Source organism: Penicillium waksmanii, assembly GCF_028829765.1.
Source record: "Penicillium waksmanii strain IBT 27052 chromosome Unknown utg000005l:1.0-5232799.0:1.0-5237142.0, whole genome shotgun sequence".
NCBI classification, from domain to species: Eukaryota; Fungi; Ascomycota; class Eurotiomycetes; order Eurotiales; family Aspergillaceae; genus Penicillium; species Penicillium waksmanii.
The window spans coordinates 4,083,199-4,105,505 of NW_026643252.1; the positions used below are offsets into that span (position 1 = coordinate 4,083,199).

A 22,307-nucleotide genomic window follows, 5' to 3' on the forward strand; every position below is an offset into this window, starting at 1 on the left:
AGCTAGTATTCAGTGGTGTGGTTGTGTTCAAAGGGAGGTAGGTGTGTTTTCGAGTTGTTGATATGCAGGTGATGTTGTAAGGCTGCGTAATTGCCGCTGGGGGTGTTGAGTGCGGTATTGCTCGCGTTTTTTGCGAATGGGAATTGTCCTGAGGGGAGCTGGTGCTGGTGCTGAAGTCACGAAGCAAGATGGTAAATATTTGAAAACTAGGGCCCGCCCTGCCCTGATTTTGTATAGATACTCTTGCCGTCGTGCTTCAGCCAGTGTTCATTGTGTTCGAGGCAAGCTTTAAGGCTCCCTCCCGTTTGTGTGACCGCAGGTCGTCCGGGCGTGATATTTACAGCCGGTTGACGGCGCACAAGGTTTGTGCCCTGCAACTTTGTAAATGAAGAACATGCGTGAAATCGAAAGCGCCACTAATGTGGGGTATGATGCTGTCGCAAATAAACAAATGTTGAAAATAGAAATGCGTATTTCATATAGCCACAGGGGCTGAGAATGTCGAGGGGGTATTGAGTTGAGTAGGGAATCATCAATCCTGACCACTTTTAATGACATAATTATGCCAGGCGCTGGTAAAAGAGGAGGTAGGCGACCTTGTTGTCGCGAGAGCCGTATCTTCCAAGGGGAGTGCGCACCCCAGATGACGGGGCAGAAGGAGGTGCAACTCCATTGACGGACTTTTTACTCGCGTGTCCATTGGAGCCAGTTCCGTTCACTTGGCTCCAGCCCTTGTCATTGTCGGCGGCCTCGATTTCATCTTGGTCAATGTGGTCGAAGATGTTTGCATGAGTATTCTTGTCCTGCTTGTTGTGTTTTTCAAGAGCAGCTGCAAGCACCTTGGGATCTTCCTCGCCACCAGCTTCCGCCACATCTTCGCTGCGAACACGGCGAAGGGCAGTATCATCCATGCGAATCCACTCACGGCCATCCTGGCGCCTAACATCGACAGTGTAGTGACCACCGCTGGCATTCTTGCCGTGGTGGTAGATGACTCCCATGAGGCGATACTTCGGGAGACCACCTTGCGCATTCATGGCGTTGCGGCGGTGGGCTGGGAAGACTTCTCGTGGAAGCTCCAAGTCGAGGGGGTATCCGACCTTCTTCCAGATCTTCTGAGTAGCACCGGTCACACTGTCGTACTGGAAACGCTTCAGGTGGAGAATCAAGACAGGGGGCAAAGTTTCAATAAACATCTGCTTAGTGGCTGTGACGTTGGGACCGCGGGAGGAGTTGAAATCGCCTTGAATGTTTTCAGGCTTGGTGAGTCCTCGAAGGGCATCAATAATATTGTGGACTTCAGGGGCACCAATGTCGAGCTGCAGGGGCTGGTACTGTTCCATAGTAACAGATGTCTTATTACCAGGAACCTTGAACTCTGAACGCAACTTGCCTCCAAAGATTCTAGTGACCGGAGATTCAGCAGCGATGTGACCAGAGGACTGAGTCACGGCTGATTTTTGCTTAGCACCGACTTCGAGCCACCCGTCTCCGGAAGATCCCTCAGTGGAGTCTTGGGAAGCAGCGGTTTTCGATTTCGCGGCACGGTCACACTCTTCGTGCATTTCCTCGAGAAGGAAACCTAGGAACTCCTGTGCATCTTGTTGGTGACCACGTCGCATGTCCCTGAAGCGAGGGAGCTGTCGAATCATATCATAAACAAACTCAGGAACAAAGGATTCGCCATACTGTTCAAGCTCGGTGGGCTTCAGTCGCATTCTCAATTGGTCCTCTGAAGTTGCAGCATCGATAACACGGAACTCTCTCATAAACATGATCAAGGCATCGATGAGAGGCACGTCGCTCTTGAAGCTGTGCACAGCCCGGCGACCAACATGCTCAAGGAATTGATGGAATGGGACGCATGAAACCAAGATTTGCAGGACGGAGTTCATATAGCACATGTTTCCAGTGTTGACAAGTCCTCGGGGCTCGAGGAAAGCGATCTTGTCGCTATATTGGGTGACATCTTCTCCCAGACTGCTCAGTACATCTCCAAGAGACTCGCTTTTCGGTGCGGCCAACGCTCCTGACTCGGTGGCGACTGGAACGGCCGCGGCAGGGCTGGCGGCGGCGGCGGCGGCTGCTGCTGCTGCTGCTTTGGAGCGAACAAGGTCGGCCCAGGACTTAGGTGCTGCGCGCACAGGCGAAGCCGGTTTGACTGAGGCTTCCGCAGTGGCTACAGAAGGTGTCTGCTCGGCATCAGGAGTGGCCGACTTGGGCGTTTCAGATCCAACGCTAGAAGTGTCTTTGGTAGTTTGGCGACGAGGAGTTCCTGGAACATTTGGCACAACAGGAACAACAGGCGCAGGCTTTGTACTTTTCTGTGTAGTCTGGGATTTCGCTGCTGAAGATGGAGTGGTTGGCTGTGTCGAGTTTGCTTCCGACTGGGGAATAGAAGTGGTGGGTGTTTGAGGTTCGGAGATCGCATTAATAGCAGTATCAGCAGGCTTCACTTCGACAGTCTTCGCGTCTTCGTAATCGTTTCTCTCTCCGATGATATGTTTGCCATCTTTCTTGGGGAACTCGACGGCAGACAACAAAGGACGAACCGATCGGCGTCTGGTTCGCAGTCTTGGCGGGAAAGACACTTCGGGAACTGAGAGCCAGGGCAGCTATAAACAATGTTAGATCTTACTAGACGTATATTGGTTCGGTTTTGAATCCAGCTTACCGGCGCAGCAAAAGGAAGTTTCGGTTCGGGAACGGCAACTTCAGCCTCCGGGATAGTCTTCGGCTCCCATCGCGGGGGTGGAGTCGCGATGGGGTAGTGCTGAGGCGGTTGCACGGGAACAACGGTATGATCTTGCATTTCAGGTTGAAGAGGAACCGCATGTACTGACGGTGACATGTTGGGTTGTAAAGGCGTTGATGTCCTCGGCTGCATTGGTAGTGAATGAGGAGGAATATGGTTGGGTGCCATGATCGGTTGTGAGGGCGGGTAGGAAGACACGATCATAGGGCCGTAATGAGGTTGGGCTTGGTATGGACGAGGAGGAAGTTGCATATGACCATAAGGCGGATACCAAGGAGGAAATTGTTGAGGCGAATATGCTGGAGGCATGTGGCCGTTCATACCATTCATGCCGTTCATGTGTGGGGGATACCCCATGTAAGGTGGGGATCGCATGTTGGGATGACCAGGGTTGTAGGAGAAGTCCTGCTGCCGCCGCGACTGCGGCATAGGCGGCTGCCCATGGGGCATCGGGGGCAGGTGGTGGTTCATCTTGACGAGGCTGGAGATAGTTTGTCGCCTTTGTTCAGCCACGCGCTGCCTCAACGGCAACCATGCGCTATGAAAATCAAGATGATCCAAAAACCTGAAGGCTAATTTTCATTTATGCAGCCATGTTGGCCTTTACCGAAATCGAGTGGATGTTTCGAAGGGGGGTTGGGTATATCGGAGTCGGGGAGTGTGAATCGCTAGAGCTGGAGATTTGAATGGTTAAGAGACAATGCGCGGGATGAGAGACAGAGGTCAGGATTTGATTTTTACCTCAATAATGAAATCACAGTAAAATAAAATATTTCAAGGGGAGGGAGACGAGTATGTCAGATGCGGTGAAAAGGGAAAGTGGTCGAAAGAGACGTGGTCCCTCATTCAACGCCTGCTGGAAGCGAAGCTGATGAAGTGCAGACCTTCCCAAATCAAAGTTAGTCAGCAATGCTGAGTCACCGGCACGTGTGCCCGGCGATGTCATGGCCCGCCCCTCCTCGACGCCCGCCATCGCGATGTACTCAGCGTGCCAATCCTGGTCGCCATCTTTATTCTTTAGATGGCCTCTCGAGGCTTGGCCTATTCATACTTTTCTTCTGCATTCTCAGACTGAGCTAGGGTACTCTGGGTACTCTGGATGGACACATTTCTGTTCTTCTTTGTTGGTTGATCGCCTACCTTATCAAGCGTTGCATTTGATTGGAACTTACGAAGAGCCTCACTTTGAAGCTCCCCGAACGGTCATTTAGGATTTACGCTCTTTCGGTTGTGTAAAATCGACGTCAAGCTATCTGACCCACGAGAATTGGTTTGGAGATGTCGTCAAGTGGTGGACAAACTCCGACTCCTTCCAAAGCGGCAAATATCTCAAATCCCCCCCGCCGGGCCTGCCGCCTATCACTCTACTCCCTCAAACGATAGCAGCTCCCAGCGACGGGCAGGAGGCTTTGGAAGCTTTGGCGCCGGGCTATCGTCGAGGAACTCGGGGACGCCGCGCAACAATCAAGGCCGAAAGAATCAGCACAAACGACAAAAGAAACCAGGACTTTTGGATGATGATGATTACAGTGAATCAGTGGGTATTCCAAATTGGATGGGGTTCAAAGGCTCCCTGCTGACCCATTTTCCCTTGTCCAGGCCGTCATGAAATCTACCAACAGCCGCAAAGGACAGACGTCCATTACTCATTTGATGAATTTCTCTCTTCCTCCTCGACCACAGTATCAACCACCCCCTCGCAACATTCGGCACTATGCATCATCGGGCACAGGGTCCGGCTACCATGCAGTGGACAAAGCGCGATATGTCCATGCCAATTACCGCTTCATTGTCTCCCCGGATCTCAATTATCATGCCCAAGCAGCCAATGCAGATGTACATCTAGATTGGGCATCTGTTCTTCAGGTCCTGGTTTCCGCTCAGACTCAGGCGGCCAGCTGTCCCATTTGTTTGTCTATACCGGTCGCACCGCGAATGGCTCGGTGCGGCCATATTTTCTGTCTTCCATGCCTTATTCGTTATATGCATTCGTCCGATGGTGAAGAGCATGTCCCTGACAAGAAGCCTCGGTGGAAGAAATGTCCAATTTGCTGGGACTCGATTTACGCCTCGGAGAGTCGCCCTGTCCGATGGTTCCGGGGCCAAGAAGGCGATCTCCCTGTGGAAGGCGGGGATGTTGTTTTGAGACTAGTCAAGCGTGAAGCTGGCAGCACTCTTGCCCTTCCTCGTGATGGTGGTGAAACTATTGGTAAGGGAGAGGATATCCCTTGGTACCATGTGGCTGAAGTGGCCGACTACTCTCGAATCATGAAAGGTGGCGAGGACTACATGGCTGCTCAATACGACACAGAAATCGAAGATCTCCGGAGACAGGAGGTTGAGGACGAGCTGCTGTTTGGGGATGAGAATACGTGGTCCCGGAAGGCCGTCCGCGCGATCTCCGAGGCGAAGGAAAAGCTTCAGGGGATTGGCAATCCGCCCACCATCACTCGGCAAAAAGCGAATTCCAGACCTGCCAAAGATCCCGTTGTGGTATCTGACACCAGTGAAGATGCGGCTCCGCCGGTTAGTGGCTCTTCCGAGGAATCGGCGCCAAGTTCCAGCACGGACGTGACACATCCGGCCGCGGAACCCACCCCAACACCAATCACATCAGATGAAACGGATCGTCTCCCGGAGATCATGGAGAACATTCAACTCGAATCCGAGCCCAAATCGCAGACTCGGTCGAAGGGCCGAGGCAAAGAGGCACAAAATACACCCCCATCGGACCAACCATATTACTTCTATCAAGCCTTGCCTCAGTTTTATCTGTCACCACTGGATATCAGGATTCTCAAAGCTGCGTTCGGCGAATATGCTCAATTCCCCGCGACCATACTACCCCGGGTAGAGCACATCTCAACTGGTCATATGGTCGATGATGACCTGCGAAAGCGTGTTAAATATCTTGGGCATCTTCCCTACGGCTGTGAGGTGAGCTTCCTTGAGTGCGACTGGAGGGATGTGGTGGTTCCTGAAGTCCTCGCGCAATTCCGGACAGAAACCGACAGAAGACGAAAGCGCAATCGGGACAAAGAAGCCCGCGAGGAGAAAGACCGCATTCGCGCAGAGAAGAAGGAAGATGACGAACGATGGGCCGCTGCACGTCGCAAGCGCCCAAGTATTGGAAATTCCAGCGATGCGCCTTTCAATGTTCATGATTTCCAACCATTGTCCAGCAATGCCGATTCTGCGGTATTTGACGCTGGTGCCTCTTCAGCGTCCCCACCACGCGCGTCATCCCAATTCGGAGCATTAGCCTCACCTTCCGGCAGTCCGCCTGGGGTTCGCACCGTTTGGGGCACAACGGCTATTGCATCAACATCTCCAACTTTGGAGGTCCAGCCCCGGCATGATGGATGGCTAGCAGGGTGGGAAGATGAGCTCTTTGCACAGCAAGAGTCAGCAGTCATCGCCCAAACGGCTCCCGAGAATCAGGAGTCGGGACCCTCTTCATCCAAATCTAGTAAGAAAAAGAAGAAGGGCAAGATTACATTAATGTCAACCAACAGCCACCGCGGCGCATAGGCTTGAAATACTCCATGTCCACCGGATCCCGGGCTTTGTTCTTATTTTATTTTTTTTTCTCCCGGAGCGAATTGTGCAATTTGATTCTTTCTCTTGCAAGATGTTCTCATTGCTTTTCCTGTGGCATTGCTTCATTGCATTATAGTATCGATTTGCCTTGACATCTCCGCAGTGGGCCCACATTCCAGTCCCAACATTTTCATCTGGTGTTTACTATCTGAAAGCAAAATAAACATAGAAATTCACTTGTCCATAGAAGCTACCAGTAATGAATTTCCTACAGTGACCTGAGGGGAAACTTAAATTATTCCAGATAATCATTGTGAGTACTTTATGATGAAAAGGGAACGACCGTCTTGGCGCAGGGATCGCCGCTGCAGGAGAAAAATTAAAATAAAATAACGCCCGCGACCATGCATGGGAGACCCGGGGCTTCGGGGCTTCCCAGGGTGCGACTGGAGCAGCTATTAAATAAACTACGTAAGAGTAGTAGTAGCAATAATTAACTACTAGTAGTAGCAACTATGGTAGTAACCGGAAGGACAACAAGCGTAATTGTGGGGGAACAAAACAGGCCCACGCCCGCCGGGTGAGGCGCGAGCCGGACGTAATCGTAATCTGCAGGTAATTCGAGGTAATTTTGCCGTCCCCACGCCGCTTTGCTCCAAGTAAACATTCCAGTTTCGTTTTTCCTACTTGTCCTTGTTTTCATCCCAACCTTCCAACTCCTCCTTGCCCTGAAAGTGTCGGATCTCGGACTTCCGAGTAGACAATCATGACTTTGACTCGCTCTCAAACGGGGAAGACCCCTAAGTACGTATTTCAACTTTTTCTGCTTCTCGGTTCTCGGGTTCTCCGAGTCTCCTTTGCGATTCGATCCACCCTGTCGCGACTGGCTATATGATGCCCCCCTGTCATGCCCACCCGCGCCGCAATTGCACTCGTCTTCTAGGATTTTACTTCTTTTTAATCTCAATCGCAATCGCTAATCCTCTTCCTCTCTCTTTTCAGGAAAATGGATCGTCCCGGTTACATCGAGACCCCTGGTCGTCGCTCCACGCGCAAGAGCTCAGCAGGCTTCGATGAGGGCCTTGAGAATGGATCTCCTGCTCCCCGATCCCGCTCCAAGTCCACCACTCGCCGTCGCGCCTCCGCTAGGGTCAAGACCGAGGATTCGGAGGAGGAAGAGGAGAAGATCGCTCCTGTAAAGTTGGCCACCAATGGCAAGGCCTCGACCCCTAAGAAATCCCAGGTCAAGACCGAATCGCGCATTGTTGACGGGTGGGAAGAAGGATTGGACCCTAAGGTCGACTACAGCGGACACAAGGAATTTGGTGGCTCGCCTGGTGTGCTGGCCATGATGATCTGTTTCCCTATGCTCATGTACTACATGTGGATCGGCGCAACCTATTATGATGGCAAGTTCCCTACCCGCGCGGAGGGCCAGAGCTTCTCCGAGTTCTTCGCTCACATGGCCAACCTCGTCTACACCGGCGCATTCCCGTCTCTCAAGGCGTGGACTATCTACTGGGTTTTCTTCATCTTCGAGGGTGCTTGCTACATCCTGCTCCCCGGTGTGTCGATGATGGGACGTCCTCTGCCGCACTCGGGTAACAAGCAGTTGCCCTACTACTGCTCAGCCGTCTGGTCCTTCTATACCAGCATTATCTTGGTTATCGTTCTACACACGACTGGCCTCTTCAAGCTCTACACCATCATCGATGAGTTCGGCCCCTTGCTGAGCGTTGCCATTCTGTCTGGCTTCATCGTCTCGTTCGTCGCCTATTTCTCGGCTCTGGCTCGTGGCGCCGAGCACCGTATGACCGGCGCTCCGATCTATGATTTCTTCATGGGTGCTGAGCTGAACCCCCGTATGTTCGGTATTCTGGACTTCAAGATGTTCTTCGAGGTCCGTCTGCCCTGGTATATTCTGCTTTTCCTCTCCATGGGTGCCGCCGCCCGTCAATGGGAGGTTTACGGCTATGTTTCTGGCGAGGTCATGTTCCTGGTCATGGCCCACTTCCTCTACGCCAATGCCTGCTCCAAGGGTGAGGAGTGCATTGTGTCCACTTGGGATATGTACTATGAGAAGTGGGGCTTTATGCTCATCTTCTGGAACTTGGCCGGTGTCCCCTTGAGCTACTGCCATTGCACCATCTACCTGGCCAACCACGACCCCTCCGAGTACCACTGGAACCGATTCTTCCTGGCCTTCCTTTTCGTCGCATACCTCTTTGTCTACTGGGTGTGGGACACAACCAACAGCCAGAAGAACCGTTTCCGTCAGCAGGAGCGCGGCACTATGGTCAAGCGCAACACTTTCCCCCAGCTGCCATGGCAGACTGTTGAGAACCCCAAGACCCTCACCACCGCCGACGGCTCCAAGATCCTGGTCGATGGCTGGTACGGCAAGGCCCGCAAGATCCACTACACCTGCGATCTCTTCTTCGCCCTGAACTGGGGCCTGATCACCGGTTTCTCTAGCCCCTTCCCCTGGTTTTACCCTCTATTCTTCGCCTGCATGATCTCACACCGTGCGCTGCGCGATATCCAGCGCTGCCGCATCAAGTATGGCGAGACCTGGGCCGAGTACGAGCGACAGGTTCCCTATCTGTTCATTCCTGTGAGTTTCAATTCAATCTCCCTTCGTCCCTGATGAAGCAACCGCTAACCCTACCTCCTATAGTACGTCTTTTAAAGTCCTTTAAGGATTATAATCGGGCCTCCCCTTTTCGCCCATCCCTCCTTTTTTCTATTTTTGCTGTACAGCGGCTCCGGGCGGTTGTGCTTTCAAAAAGCTCACTCAAATAGCTACGACGCACTTTTGGGACCCTTTTTGACACCACTCGAGATATGATCTTTATAATGCTTGCCATGGCTCCGCTGATCGCGGTGTCTTGTCTTGAAAATCGAACGCCTCGCAGTGGGCCCATTCAACATTCAGTTCCATGTATATTATTCAATGGATTCCTCGGGTTCTTCAAGTTTCTTTATGCTTTCTTTACTTAATTTAGTTCAATCAAAATATACCAATGAAAAATATTTCAAATTTACAATGCATTTTATTGGTAGGCACTAGATTAGATGGAAACTTGATTTCAAAACTTGAAGTTGTTGACATCAACGTTCACCGGGCGCCCGCGGCGCACTTTGTCAGCCGGCACATGACTGGGGCCCCCGCGCTTCCTTCAAGCTCAAGTTTATCTTTTCTTCCAACTGGAGCTCGCGAAAGCTCCAACATCCATTTCAATTGACCAAGACCGGCAAAGAGAAGCTCACTCAAACATCATGCTCGTCCAAGAAACCACCGTCGACGTTCCCACCAAGGCCGATGGCCAGGGTAGCATGCGTATGTACAATTTGAAGTTGAACATCCGCCCCTCATTTCCTTGAGCTAGCTTTTAAGCTTCGACCGTTCGAAAAATATCGCCCCTAGCTTTTTTTTCGGTTTTTTCCGGGTTTTCTTTTTTTGAGAAAAGAAAAGAAAAGAAATTACAGCTCTCAAGTATAACTATAACTATATGCTAATACGATTTACACAGGCATATATGTTTTCCACCCCACTGTCCCAGGATATCCCAAAGCACGATTCCCCGGTGTAGCTATCTTCAGCGAGATTTATCAAGGTAAGGGACATGAAGAGGCTGAGCTTCAAGTTTCATTCAAGTTCAAGTTATCATTAGATTGAATGCGCTACTTTATGCTAGCAAAACTATCGAAAATCATGTTATCTTATCTTCTGCTGACAACCAATCTTGAATCTTCATAGTCACGGGCCCTGTGGCACGTTTTGCTCGCCAAATCGCCGGCCAGGGGTACATCGTCGCCGCACCATCGAGTTATCATGAATTTACCGGTCCCGAGCCACTGCAGTATAACGCTGAAGACACCGATAAAGGGAATGCGTGGAAGATTGGTAAAGTAAGTAGCCACCCCAGCCACGGGGGTAGTTTCACATACTCCATACTCTAGTGGAGTGGATTCACCGACAGTCGTGTGAATTAATGGACTTATGCCATGCTCATGATTATATCGGAGAAGGGGACTCAGGACCCTATACTGTGATCAGTGGCTGTGCTATGCTATGCTGTGCTGTGCTCTACTATGCTGACTCCACTCCATCACCGCAGAAGCTAGAAGCCTACGATGAAGACGCAAGCCTGACAGTCGATTATCTACTCTCCCTCTCTACATGCAACGGCCGCGTCGGTGCAACGGGTATGTGTCTCGGCGGCCATCTTGCGTACCGCTGTGCACTCGATAGTCGGGTCAAGGCGGCTGTGTGTTACTTTGCTACGGATATCCACAGCAAGACCCTGGCCCGGGGTAAGAATGATGACAGTTTGGCGAGGACGGGCGATATCAAGGGTGAACTTTTGATGGTAGGCCAGCACCCCGGGGCCCGCGTCCTTTTGCTTTGGTCCCAGACGGGGAGAATCGAGTCTAATGCTAACGCTAACGCTTCGCAGATCTTTGGCAAAAATGATACACACGTTCCGCCCGAGGGCCGGGATTTGATTCGCAAGAATCTGCATGAGAAGGGTGTTTTGTTCAGTTTCTATGAAGTTGCCTGGGCACAGCGTGAGTTTGAGGGCACATTAGTGCTGTGGTATTTCCCAGTTCCCGGGCATGTGGTTGCTGACTATGAGATTATGATGATGATGTAGATGCTTTCATTCGCGATGAGCTCAGCAAGGGTCGGTACGACCCTGCTATTACCAAGTCGTGCTTTGAGATGCTGCTGGAGCTGTTTGGACGTACGCTTAAGTTAGATCTGGGAGAGCATGATGGTAAGGAATTGGTTGTTGAGGATGTGTGCTAGATCGATCTAGCATGCGGTTGATCTACTCCAATGGAGCGTGGATATATTCTCAACTTGCAGCCTAGTGGGAACGAATGAGGTCTTCCAGGGTTGGAGGAGAATAAAGATGGAAAGTGATACTAGTAACTTCCATGGTTAAAGTCAGATCAAATTGAAATAAGTTTTCAAACTCCATATATGGCAGAGATGGTAGTACTCCAGGGCTAAAGCGTGAAGAAACCGAGCTTGGAACGTGTAGAGACGATCCCGTCGATCGAGTGGCGGCACATCGGCGGGTCGCCGGGTCGACCAGTCGACCAGATCGATTTGCGCCACGCAAGGGCAGCGATCACAGGGCCTAGAAGGGTTCCAATGTTTAGATGGACTCCGTGCATGAGGAAATAGTGCATACGAGTAGTACATAGTATATAGTGAGAAGGTATGGAGTGGTAGTCCTGGATACCATGAACCATGGAAAGGACGTGCTATTCTTAGATGGGACCAAGGTTGGAGTCATTCTGGCACTGCCACTGCACAGTATGGAGTAGCCCTGGAATAACAGAATAATAGTATTACCTGGGTATACTCGTACTCGTCCCTGGCCTGAACCCCAATAATTTCCCTCCCAATTGGAAATCCACCCTCCCAAAATTGAGAATCCAACAAACTATCGTATCCAAGCTAAGCACTAGCGTCGACCATTCCTTGATCGAGAGACACCGGGGCACTCTGCCTGGTCCCGACCGCACTAACACTCCAACTCCACTTCGACTTCCTCTTCACTACTCACTCTTACACCTTCGTTAACCTCACGCCCTTTGACTCCAAGTCCTCGCCCTACAGTGGCTCGTCTCTCGCTGGAGCTCGACCTCTTCTCCTCCACCACTCCACCCTCATCATCCTGCCCGCTCCCCTCAACACACGCGGGTCAGGGGACGACTGAGCCCCGTCCGCAATACAACTTCCAAGCTCGACGAGTTTTCCACGGCCACCCTCCCCTCTCTCCTCATCCCTCCCCAGGGTTAAAGGCTTGACATTCAACTATGGGTTCAACACAATTCGGGAATTTCCACGTGAGTCTCGCTGCCAATCGCGCCCCTGGATTCTCCGAATTCCCGCGCCTTCTCCGCCCAAGACCCAATTAGGCAGACTCTGACCGCTGACCCCAATCCCGCTATTACAGGACTTCTGTCGCGACTCGCTATTACCCGTCTGCAATGTTCGTCAATTTACTCTCGTTTCCTCTTCGCGATCCATATACGCGCAGGTACTAATTGTTGTCTTTTTTCTTCTTTCAGCTCTTCTTGGACAATCAGCCGCCGAACGCTGGTCCCAATGGAACTTTTGATGGATGCCCTCTCTATGGAATCGAGTTGAGTGGCGGTCGCCATCTCGCTAATCTTGGTATGTGGCGCGCTCTGGAATGCACGAGGGTCCTTTATCAATTTTAAGCTTCCATGTGTGGCTAATGCGGGATATAGGCTCCATTTTACTGGCTTTCCTCGCCATCCTCGTTTCTCTCGCTATGCTATGGAGGTCGGATAAGAAGCATGCTGCTGTCGGGCGTCGGTATGCATTTGCCCCCTCATTCTCCGAATTGGAGTCAATTCGATTTGCGCGCGAGGATTGGTATACTGACATCGTCTAGTGAGATGCAATTATTCCTACTGGGCTTCATCGTTATTCAGATTTGCGAAATCTTCACCGTCGGTGGTATCCCGATCCATGACTCCGTTCGAAAGGTGAGCACTGAGAGATGATTTATATCATATATCCTTGCATCGATCAGGGCATTTTGCTGATTTGGATGTAGGGCTTTTCCGCCGTCCACCTTGCGTCGATCACTGCCACATGCTGGATTCTTCTTATGAATGCGCTCGTGGGGTTCCAGCTACTTGATGACGGCACCCCCGCCTCTATCGGTCTCATCTGCGCTTCGTCCTTGGCCCTGTTCATCGGTACCGGCTACATTGCTTTGGATACTGCGTTCGACTGGACCGGCCATTTCGCGTCTAGTACCGGTGCCGGCAACGACAACCGTAACATCGGTCTCTACGTTCTCTACCAGCTATTCCCGCTCGTTTGCCTGGTTCTGTTCTTCGCTTTTGAGGCTGTATTGGTACTCCGTGTGCTGGGCGAATTCCGACCAATGCGTATGTCAATCCCAACTTTCCGAAGTTTACAGGAATTAAAAGAACGTATTCCTTTACTGACGCCTTTTTTCCTACAGTATATCTTTCCGGCGCAGCTCTCCTGTTCGCCATTGGCCAGATTTTCCAATATGTGATCAGTGTCCACCTCTGCGAGGCGTCATCCGGCAAAATCAACGGTGCCCTATTTGAAACGCTCTTCACCCTCTTGTCCGTTATCGGTGTCTGGTCTTTTTGGAGCAGTATTACCGAGGACGACTGGCCCCTGCCTACTGGTGGTGGATACAACTAATAGTCGTTTCCGTTTTCCGTTTATCGCGCTGATTTGATTTATTGCGCGCATATTTTCACTTCTCACTTATCTTGTTTGATACATACGTACGTACACACATCTGTTCTGTTCCTGTTTCTGCTTTTTTTTCTCTCCAGGCTTGGAGGTGGAGGGAGCCGTTCAGTCAGTTCTTTTCTGCTGGTGACGAAATTCTGTCAACGACGAACAGAGCTTTTGGACGCTGTGATACCACATTCCTCTGGGTCATGTTTCACGATTTTATCTGTCCTTTTCCTTATCTCTTTCTATGTGCCCCCCCTTCTCCCCCTTCGCGGCGGTTTCGTCTTGGTATCCGCCGCCCCGTTTCTCCGCGGGTGGGATTTGTGATCTGTAAACGGGAGGTCACCTTGCCTGACATATTTTTCTGCTCTGCCTCTTTTTTTCTGTTATTTGCCAGATATCCTCTCCGTCATGTATCTATGTTATAATCCTGGTTGATAATCTAAAGTTCATTCATCACTACTGCATTTGTTCATCACATATAGCGCACATTGACATCGTTCAAGTTCTTACTACTAGCCAGGAGGGTAGGTCGGACAGTCAATAAATATGCTTTTCGCGGAACAACGCCATTTTATCTTCCCCAGTCTTCTTAAGACCGTTCACTCAAAATGGCCAACGTGCATGGATTGAATGGAAATGGAAAAGGGGGCTGGACGGGAATCTCGATGCGACTCGGTGTTACCTCGCGATATCTTAATTCGTCCAAATCATCCCGGTGACGATATCCTGGGGTGTGACGTCCATTCTTTGTACTAGTAGTAATTGTTCAAGTTTTCCTGCAGTGTGTTCCCTTGCCGCTTGAGTTGAGTAAATGCAAGTGGTATATCGAATTCGGGAATGGCTTGCGGGTGCAAGCAACTTGAACCCCGACGTCGTTGGCCCGAGTCATAAAAAGTATATTCTGCTGCCAGTGTCTGTCTGGAGTTAAATCTCGATGGATGCAGGTTCGGTTTTTCGTACTACTAGTAATTTCCAATATATACCCCAGTGGCAGACTCTGGGCAAAATCTTTTGGCATTTGACTAAAGTCTGCACCGATTGAATCTAAAGTATCAATCTAGGAATATTGTGTCCTTCTTTTCTCCTCCCAAGTTGAACTTTTCCACCGTGATCATGCGTTTCCACATCTCTATCCTCGCCCTCGCAGCTTTAGCTGGTCAGTCCGCCTACGCCGATAAATCGGATACTCTCGATGAAAACAATGCCACGGTAGCTTGTATGTCTGCTTCTTTTCTTTCTTCCCCTGAGATCACTACAAGAATTTCAGACTTCTAAGCCTTATCATGATCATTCTCTGATCCTACTCGTCATCCTATCATCGTCATCACACCCCCAGAGCAAAACATCCACACTAACACAGTCCCCACGATCCTACCTAGTACGAGAACAGAACCGCCTCGCAATCAACCAAATGCCACCGGCCTGTAACCTAGCTGCATGTCTCGGACTCTCGGGGACAGCATCTTGCGTCGTCTCTGCTATTTCTAGTGGTGATCCGGCGGCGTTGCAGAGGTGTTTGGTTAATGGATTAGCTCAGGTATGGCGCCAATCGCGTTAACCACTGGCATGAAATGAGCTTGAATCATGTTATACTTTTGCTAAGTTGAAATACTATACTAATATGATATCATATTTGCTAGATTTGTTCTTGTGCGGCTTGCGTGCCCCTTGTTGACAATTTCTTGATTTCTTTGGGTGTTTGTGTGTCGAAGCCTGGTGGTAATGAGACTGTGGTTGAGCATGTGCCCGAGGCGGTGTTGGCTTATTTTGAATCTTTTATGAAGAAGACGGAGACGGAGAGGGAGACGGAGACGAAGGAGGAGGCGGATCTTGCGTCTGGGGCTGTTGATATTTAGGTTTAATGCTACTACTAGTATTAGTAGTATACGCACTTGGAATGGAGATACTAGTACTTGGTTGCTTTGGTCTGATTGCCGAATTTCTTGGTTTTGATATGTTGATGTGCATCATGATAGTGTTTATGTTCTATTGCTAGCTAGTATATCTCAAAAGTCACAGGCATATATTATTCTCACTTAGCCTTGGAAATACTATTTTATCCTGGTTTTCATTGCATATTCAAATTAGCACATGCCGCCTCCTGGTTAGCTACCCTACGGTAGAAAAGTGAAACTGTCCAGTAATAGAAGCTACTAGGAGACCTGGTTAAAGACTACCTCTTTTCTTACTCTCTCAAGGCACAAGTTATAGTACTAGGAAACCATTCCCTTACATAACCATCTAATCATTAAAAAGCCATATGATATGTACAATACAAATTTGAATCAACCCTAGACAAAAACGACAAATAGGTCGTTCTGGAGTGAAAGCAAACATCTTATAAGCAGTGAAAATGCACAATTGCCATCTAAATCCAGACAGCAAGACTGAATGAATCAAGCATGCACTCAAATTCCATCACAGAAACTCCCCCCCGATGAAAAAAAAAGATTCACAAAACCATGCATTGCTTCAAGAACAAAACTTTTCCTATTCCTCCACCCATTCATCTAGAGCCGAACCTTCACATCCACACAAGGGAGTGTCCATTCACGTCGACCCAGCACATCACGCAACCACTCCAGCCCAACACCCGTCCATTCAGCAGGTTTTGAATCCACCCCGAGTCGATTCTGGGCACTTTCTACCGCTGCACTGGCGAGCGCTTTGGCTGTGGAGTTGAATGTGTCGAAGACGAAGCCCGCGAGGCTGTCGCCGGGGATGGGGGCGGCGATGGTGGCGTTGCCGGATTGATAGGTTGAATTTGTTGGAGAGGAGGAGCTGTAGCGTGGTGCGAACCAGTTACTGCGTAGATCGAAGATGCAGCGGTCGGACCAGTGACAGGAAGATGCGAAGAGGATGAGGAGGAGGGCGGAGCAGTAGATGCATGGTCGGTGGATGATGTAGGTTAGGGCGACGAAGGAGATTATGAAGAGTGGGGAGGCGTTTGTTGGGATGAAGAGGAGAGGGAGCCAGCTGTATGTGCATGAAAAGAAGGTCTTTAGTCTCATCTTTCTTGATTTTTGATATTCTGTGGTGAGGATAAGTTTGGGGGGGGAGTTGCTCTTACCTCCGTAGACAGAACATGGTGGCTGATGGGGGTGGTGATGGGGTGGTGATGAGGGAGGAGGGCCTGATGAAGGTGATTTATAAAATCAACCAGTATATCCTTGGTTATAGTACCCAGGCCGAGATTCCGGCTACTGAGTGAGATCCATATGAAATGTTAAAAAAGAAACCGGATCAAGTTGATGAATGATGAGATGATATTCCGTAACAAGGGCCAATACCCGATTTAGTTGGGCGGTGAACCCTTTAACGGCATTTCTTCGCTGCACTCCAAATTGAACCACCTTCCTTTCTTCCTCATCCACATCCTTTGACTCTCTTCATTCACGTCTATCTTTTGATTCACAAATCATCCAATTCAACCACTCACTTTGACTGCGTTATAAATATCCATTTTTGATTTCTCTTACCTCTCGAAAGAGAGCTTTTTAGAGCTCGCAAAGCTTGTGGTATTCGTGTGCGGAGGTCGCCTGTCACTCGAGGCGAGAGGCAGAAATGTCCACCCCCAACGATCTGCAAGCCCTCCTGGCCAGCATTCGGCCGAGGCCATCGCCACCTAATGCTCCTGGCCAGGAGCATATCCATCAGCAACGGTCCCAGCAGCCATACCCACCAGGCATGTTCCCGCCTCATCCGCAGCATCCACCGCACCCGCCGCCGCCCTATGATGGTCCGAGCTATCCCCATCCCCATCCCCAGGTGCACGGTTATCACCACCCTCAGGTTGCGTCGGCGATGCATAGTCCTTCTCCCTTGAACACGCCGCCTCACCATGGCTCCGATATCATTAGCCCCAACGTGCCCTCTCCTTACCCCGAGTGGGCTCAGCAGCCACCGCCGCCGCAGCACCAGCACCAGCAGCAGCAGCAGCAGCAGCCGCAGCCAAACAACCCTGACCGTGCGGCCAACCTGCTCAACCTGTTGAGATTTAGCCAAGGGTCTGGCGCTGTTCCTCAGCCTGCTGCCCCTGCTCCTGCTCCAGAACAAGCTCGCTACCCGCCGGCCCAGGAGGTGACTTCTCCCCACGGACGAAATATTTCCGCGTCGGATTTCGTCGCCTCGATGTTTGGCAGGCCTGATGCGGCTGCTGCCCCGGCCGCTCCTATCGCCGCTCCCCTCGTCACCCAGCTGGATGACGAGTCCGAGGCTCCAGAGGAACCGCGTGGACACTATGTCAACATGTTGATGGACATGCTCGGTGCCGGCCCTAAGGCCCCAGCGACTGAGGAGACTCAGTCGGTTTCGCCCCAGGCTCAGGCTGTCACTACCGAGCCCCTGATTCAGGAAACTGCCGATTCAACTGTGGAATTTGAGGAGTCTAGTCCTGAGCAAGCTGCGCAGCCGGAGACGGTCGCAGCCTCAGCCTCTAACAATTCCATCTTCACTTATAGCAACCCATTTGACCAGCTTGCTGCTATCTCCCCTCGCAACAAGTCTCCACAGCCCCCATCGGGTGGTGAGACCCCAGCTGCCGAGGTCGTGGAGAAGACCACTGTTCACGTCACCGCAAACTTGGGTGCTGGGGAAGCTTCTGAGCCGGCGCAGCAGCCCAAGAAGAAGCGGAACCAGGAGCCTGTTCTGGAACCTGAGCAGCGTCAAGCAGTCAATGATGTTGTTGGTCGCCTCGTGGACGAAATTGGTCGTTCTCTTAGCGCAAGCGAGGCCCAACCTTCATCCGAGCCAGAAACTGTCTCTTCCCCTACAGAGGAGGAGACAACTCAGGAAGTTCTTTCCTCGATCGCCAGTAACCTGCGGGAAACCGCACCTGAAGCGAAAGAGGCTGCCGATTCGGATGACTCGATCAAGGAGGCTGCTGCTGTTGCTACTGCTGCTGCTGCCACAGCAACGGTTCTTCTCAATGGCAATGGAAACATCGACGCTCTTGCTGATAGCTGGGAGAGCGCCGAGGATAGTGCCGAGAAGGAGGAAGAGCGCATTGTTTCTGTCCACAACTTCCCCCTGAAGCCCTTCATCTCCATCAATGTCAAGCCGCAATCTGGAAAGTTTGCGGTCTTCCGCGACGACGGTATTATGGATATCGCTCGTCTCAAGAAGGACTTTGATCAGCTGGATCGCTCCCTGACGGCTGCTACTTCCGAGTACATTGTATATGCTCTCGCGAAGACTGGCGGTATTAGGATTATTCGCCAGGATGATGGAAGTGACCGTCAGGTCTTCCGTTCTACCCGGGACCGTGTGTTTAACGTTACCTTGTGTACGTCTCCCCCGACGACCGGATCTTCCGATGTACAGGCTATTCTTGGCATCGGTGTCAGCGGTACCGTCTATTGGGCGTTGATCTCGCGCCATGCCAAGGACCTGTTTGAGTTGGATGCCTTGGAGAGCGAGAGCCTGATCTTCCCTCCATTCCCGGCCTCTGACGAGAATACCTCCGGCGGCCAGCTGAAAACGCGGGCCAAGCGGAGCACTCGTCACCCGGACTTGTTCGCCATCGGACGCGGCAAGAACATCTACGTCGTTTCTCCCCAGGCTGCAATGAACGCCAGCTACAGCGTGACTGGATCTCAGCGCACCGTCAACACCGAGAAGTTCTTCAAAGAGCGTGCCCTGAAGATTTCTACCGGTAAGGCCGGTAAGGACTTTGCCTTCAGTGAAGATGACACTGTGATCGCCTCCCTGGACAAGACAGGCCGTCTTCGCTTCTGGGATATCCGTGATTTCCTGGCAAGCGCTAGCGTTGTCGAGGGTCCTGCTCCGAATGAGATTCGGGTGCCTTTGAACACATTTGTGACAGGCTCTCCCGCCGAGAAATCCTGGCCTACCTCGGTGCTTTTCCTTGACAAGCTTCGCGCCTACTCGCGCTCCATGGCGCTGCGCTATGTCCTGGTTGGACTCAAGCAGAACCACACCTTGCAGCTCTGGGATATTGGGCTTGGCAAGGCTGTGGAGGAATTGAAGTTCCCTCATGAGAACGAGTCGGATGCCATCTGTAGCGTCGCCTACCATCCCTCTTCGGGAATTATTGTTGTTGGACACCCTACTCGCAACTCGATCTACTTTGTTCACTTGTCTGCGCCGAGATACAACCTGTCGCCGATGTCACAGGCGACATACATCAAGGCTATCGCCGAGAAGGACAGCACTTTGCCCAAGCCCGACTCAACTGCATGCCTGAGTGGAATTCGGGAGATCTCTCTCGGTTCCAAGGGCCAGTTGAGAAGCTTGGAGCTCCTTCCGGTCACGAAGAGTGCCACCGATAAGCGAGGACATGAGGAGACTGGTCTGTTCGAGCTGTATGTTATGCACTCGCGAGGAGTAACCTGCCTGAACATCAAGAAGGAGGACCTGGGATGGACCTCTGACAATAAGGTGATTCGTCCAGTAGACGGTCTCGAGGAAGGTACTATTGAAATTACCGAACTCCAGTCGTTCCCAAGCTACGTCACTGATGATCCTTCGGTCAACGGTGACGCTGCTTCTATTCCTTCTAGAACCTCCAAGGAGCCCACCAAGAAGACTGACCTCGTTGACTCCGCTGCTGGTGTGATTGCGTCCCGTAATGCGTCGCCCACCAAGACTCAGAAGAAGGAGCAGGCTGAGAATGTGCCTGTCCCTGTGTCTGCGCCTGCACCTAACGGAGCCGAGAAGGCCGAGAAGGTAGACAAGAAAAAGAAGAAGAAGAGTGTTTCTGCCTCTTCCGCCATTTCTGAGGCAACCGTCAAAGCGAAGGAGCCAACTGCGACTGTCGGTGTTGAGCACCTTCCCACTGACAACTCTCACTCTTCTGGTAAGTTCACTCCACATTCACTTCCTCTCCCCACCTTCCCCAACTTATTCTTACCTCTCTTCAATAGGAATCACTTCTACTTCATCGATGGCTCCTTTCTCTCTGGATAAGCATCTCGAGAATCTTCAGAGCACCGTTTCCCAACAGTTCAACCAGAGCTTGGGTCGTGAAATGGAGGGAGTGATGAGTCGCTTCGATGAGGAGCGCCGCAGCTGGGATGCTGCTTCCTCCGCGAAACAGGATCAAGTCCTTCGCCTCGTTTCCAGCACTCTGTCGGACAATGTTGAGAAAAACCTGGCCCGCATTGTTTCTGAGAGCATCAAGAACGATGTCCTTCCTGCTGTCACCGATGCCACTTCTGCCGCCGTTGGGAAGCAACTGAACACCGTCGTCTCTCAGCAACTCGGTAGCTCTCTGAGCCATGAGCTCCGCCACACCCTTCCCAAGGTCGTCACCAGTGCTTTGCAACATCCTCATGTCATGAAGGCCGTCTCGGACTCCGTCGGGCAGCAACTGGGTCCTCTCATTGGATCTGAGATTAACAAGGCTCTGCAGAGCTCTCTTCTCCCTGTGATCGAGGATATGGCACGCGGTACCAAGAAGCTGGAGAGCGACATGGAACGCCACTTCCAATCCCAGATCAAGCACTTGGAAGCGCAGCGCCGGAACGATCAGGTGAAGATGGATGAGATGTCGGCCATGCTCCGAAGCCTTTCGAGCACCGTCAATACCCTTGTTGCCAACCAGGGCCAGGCCCAGGTTCGCCAGAATGAGCACCCCAGTGCCAGACAGGCCCCGCAACCCCGCCCTGAGAATCGCGCGCATACCCCCCAGCGACCGGTGAACCGAAGCACCCCTCAGCCAACTGGCCCGGCTCCCCCCTGTCGCCCATGTTGCGGCACCTCCGGTTCCTACTCAGCCTCCTGTTCAGGCCCAGGCCAAGGCCCCTACTCCTGCTCCTGCTGTTCCCACCCCGGAACAAGCCGAGCTGGCAGAGATCACCCGGATGTTCGGTGCGAACAAAGTGGAAGAGGCATCGATCAAGGTTTGTTTGCACATTCCCTGAAGCCGTCCATGTAACCCCCTGCTAACTCTTCTTTTTTTCTATAGTGGATTCAATCCAGCCAACAGGCCGATCTTTTCGATAACTTCTTCATTCGCGTCAACCCTCAATTCCTAACCAGCCTCTCTGCCATTGTCATGCTCTCGATTGGTGTGGCAGTTACATCCTCTCTTTCAACCAACGTTGGTCCCCGTCTGGGATGGCTTAATGTGGTGCTCACCAATGTGAACCCCATGGTATGTTGTTATATAAACTTCCAACCCGTTATGCTACCTTCTGACTGAATTCTAGGACAACGACCTGCGTGAAATTACTCCCAACATCATGAATATTCTCGGGCAGCGCTTGAACAACCTATACATGGCAGTCGCAGAGCGTAACCCGCAGGACCCGATTCTACGCATGATCGCTCCTCTGTCCCGTCGTACCCGCGAACTGCACAGTATCTAAACAGATATGATTGCTATTTCGACTTTTTATTTCGTTTTACATTTTTACTGCCTGCAGTTTTCCACGTTCTACGATCATATGATGGACGCCAGCATCTTTGTCTTTCAGCATGACGTGTAACGACATCCCCTGCGCACGAAGCCCGAAGAAAATGAATGGAGGAGAGAAATAACGGACTGGGACGGACTGGACTGGGCTGGTGTTGAAAATTCTGGCAACACAATGCGTTTTTCTCTTTTTTGTTTTATGAAATGGCTTTGCTTCTTTTCTATTTTGGCCGATGGACATTCATTGCCCCTGGCGCCAGTCTTTGTCTAAGTAATAGTTTTATGCTTGCGTACCCTGGGTATTAAGCATTTGGGGCGGGTTCTTCGGGCGATAATTTCTTCTTATTGCTCAGGCTTTC

At 51.3% G+C, this 22,307-nt stretch overlaps 8 protein-coding genes across 8 annotated transcripts; 6 read left to right on the plus strand and 2 right to left on the minus strand.

Moving 5' to 3' along the window:
* Positions 1–560: 560 nt before the first annotated feature.
* Positions 561–3,226, minus strand: N7481_006436 (mRNA-binding ubiquitin-specific protease UBP3; the record flags this gene model as incomplete). The annotated part of the gene is made up of 2 exons (XM_057265655.1): positions 561–2,615; positions 2,675–3,226. The coding sequence occupies 2 exons, from the start codon at positions 3,224–3,226 to the stop codon at positions 561–563; spliced, it is 2,607 nt and encodes an 868-aa protein (XP_057123375.1).
* Positions 3,227–4,360: 1,134 nt separating this feature from the next.
* N7481_006437 (RING-type E3 ubiquitin transferase MAG2) lies at positions 4,361–6,286 on the plus strand (the record flags this gene model as incomplete). The annotated part of the gene is made up of 1 exon (XM_057265656.1): positions 4,361–6,286. One exon carries the CDS (start codon positions 4,361–4,363, stop codon positions 6,284–6,286), a length of 1,926 nt encoding a protein of 641 aa, XP_057123376.1.
* A 1,015-nt stretch (positions 6,287–7,301) lies between these two features.
* erg4 (c-24(28) sterol reductase) lies at positions 7,302–8,942 on the plus strand (the record flags this gene model as incomplete). Its single annotated transcript, XM_057265657.1, has 1 exon — positions 7,302–8,942. The coding sequence occupies one exon, from the start codon at positions 7,302–7,304 to the stop codon at positions 8,940–8,942; it is 1,641 nt and encodes a 546-aa protein (XP_057123377.1).
* A 632-nt stretch (positions 8,943–9,574) lies between these two features.
* On the plus strand, positions 9,575–11,108 carry N7481_006439 (dienelactone hydrolase family protein; the record flags this gene model as incomplete). The annotated part of the gene is made up of 6 exons (XM_057265658.1): positions 9,575–9,635; positions 9,829–9,912; positions 10,056–10,207; positions 10,417–10,668; positions 10,756–10,867; positions 10,954–11,108. The coding sequence occupies 6 exons, from the start codon at positions 9,575–9,577 to the stop codon at positions 11,106–11,108; spliced, it is 816 nt and encodes a 271-aa protein (XP_057123378.1).
* Positions 11,109–12,130: 1,022 nt separating this feature from the next.
* Positions 12,131–13,529, plus strand: N7481_006440 (chitin synthase export chaperone; the record flags this gene model as incomplete). The annotated part of the gene is made up of 7 exons (XM_057265659.1): positions 12,131–12,160; positions 12,271–12,306; positions 12,386–12,491; positions 12,569–12,656; positions 12,736–12,829; positions 12,901–13,240; positions 13,318–13,529. The coding sequence occupies 7 exons, from the start codon at positions 12,131–12,133 to the stop codon at positions 13,527–13,529; spliced, it is 906 nt and encodes a 301-aa protein (XP_057123379.1).
* A 1,155-nt stretch (positions 13,530–14,684) lies between these two features.
* N7481_006441 (uncharacterized protein) lies at positions 14,685–15,427 on the plus strand (the record flags this gene model as incomplete). The annotated part of the gene is made up of 3 exons (XM_057265660.1): positions 14,685–14,780; positions 14,839–15,108; positions 15,212–15,427. The coding sequence occupies 3 exons, from the start codon at positions 14,685–14,687 to the stop codon at positions 15,425–15,427; spliced, it is 582 nt and encodes a 193-aa protein (XP_057123380.1).
* A 654-nt stretch (positions 15,428–16,081) lies between these two features.
* Positions 16,082–16,582, minus strand: N7481_006442 (uncharacterized protein; the record flags this gene model as incomplete). The annotated part of the gene is made up of 1 exon (XM_057265661.1): positions 16,082–16,582. The coding sequence occupies one exon, from the start codon at positions 16,580–16,582 to the stop codon at positions 16,082–16,084; it is 501 nt and encodes a 166-aa protein (XP_057123381.1).
* Positions 16,583–17,135: 553 nt separating this feature from the next.
* On the plus strand, positions 17,136–21,901 carry N7481_006443 (uncharacterized protein; the record flags this gene model as incomplete). Its single annotated transcript, XM_057265662.1, has 5 exons — positions 17,136–20,388; positions 20,456–21,169; positions 21,240–21,433; positions 21,499–21,687; positions 21,743–21,901. 5 exons carry the CDS (start codon positions 17,136–17,138, stop codon positions 21,899–21,901), a joined length of 4,509 nt encoding a protein of 1,502 aa, XP_057123382.1.
* Positions 21,902–22,307: the final 406 nt, after the last annotated feature.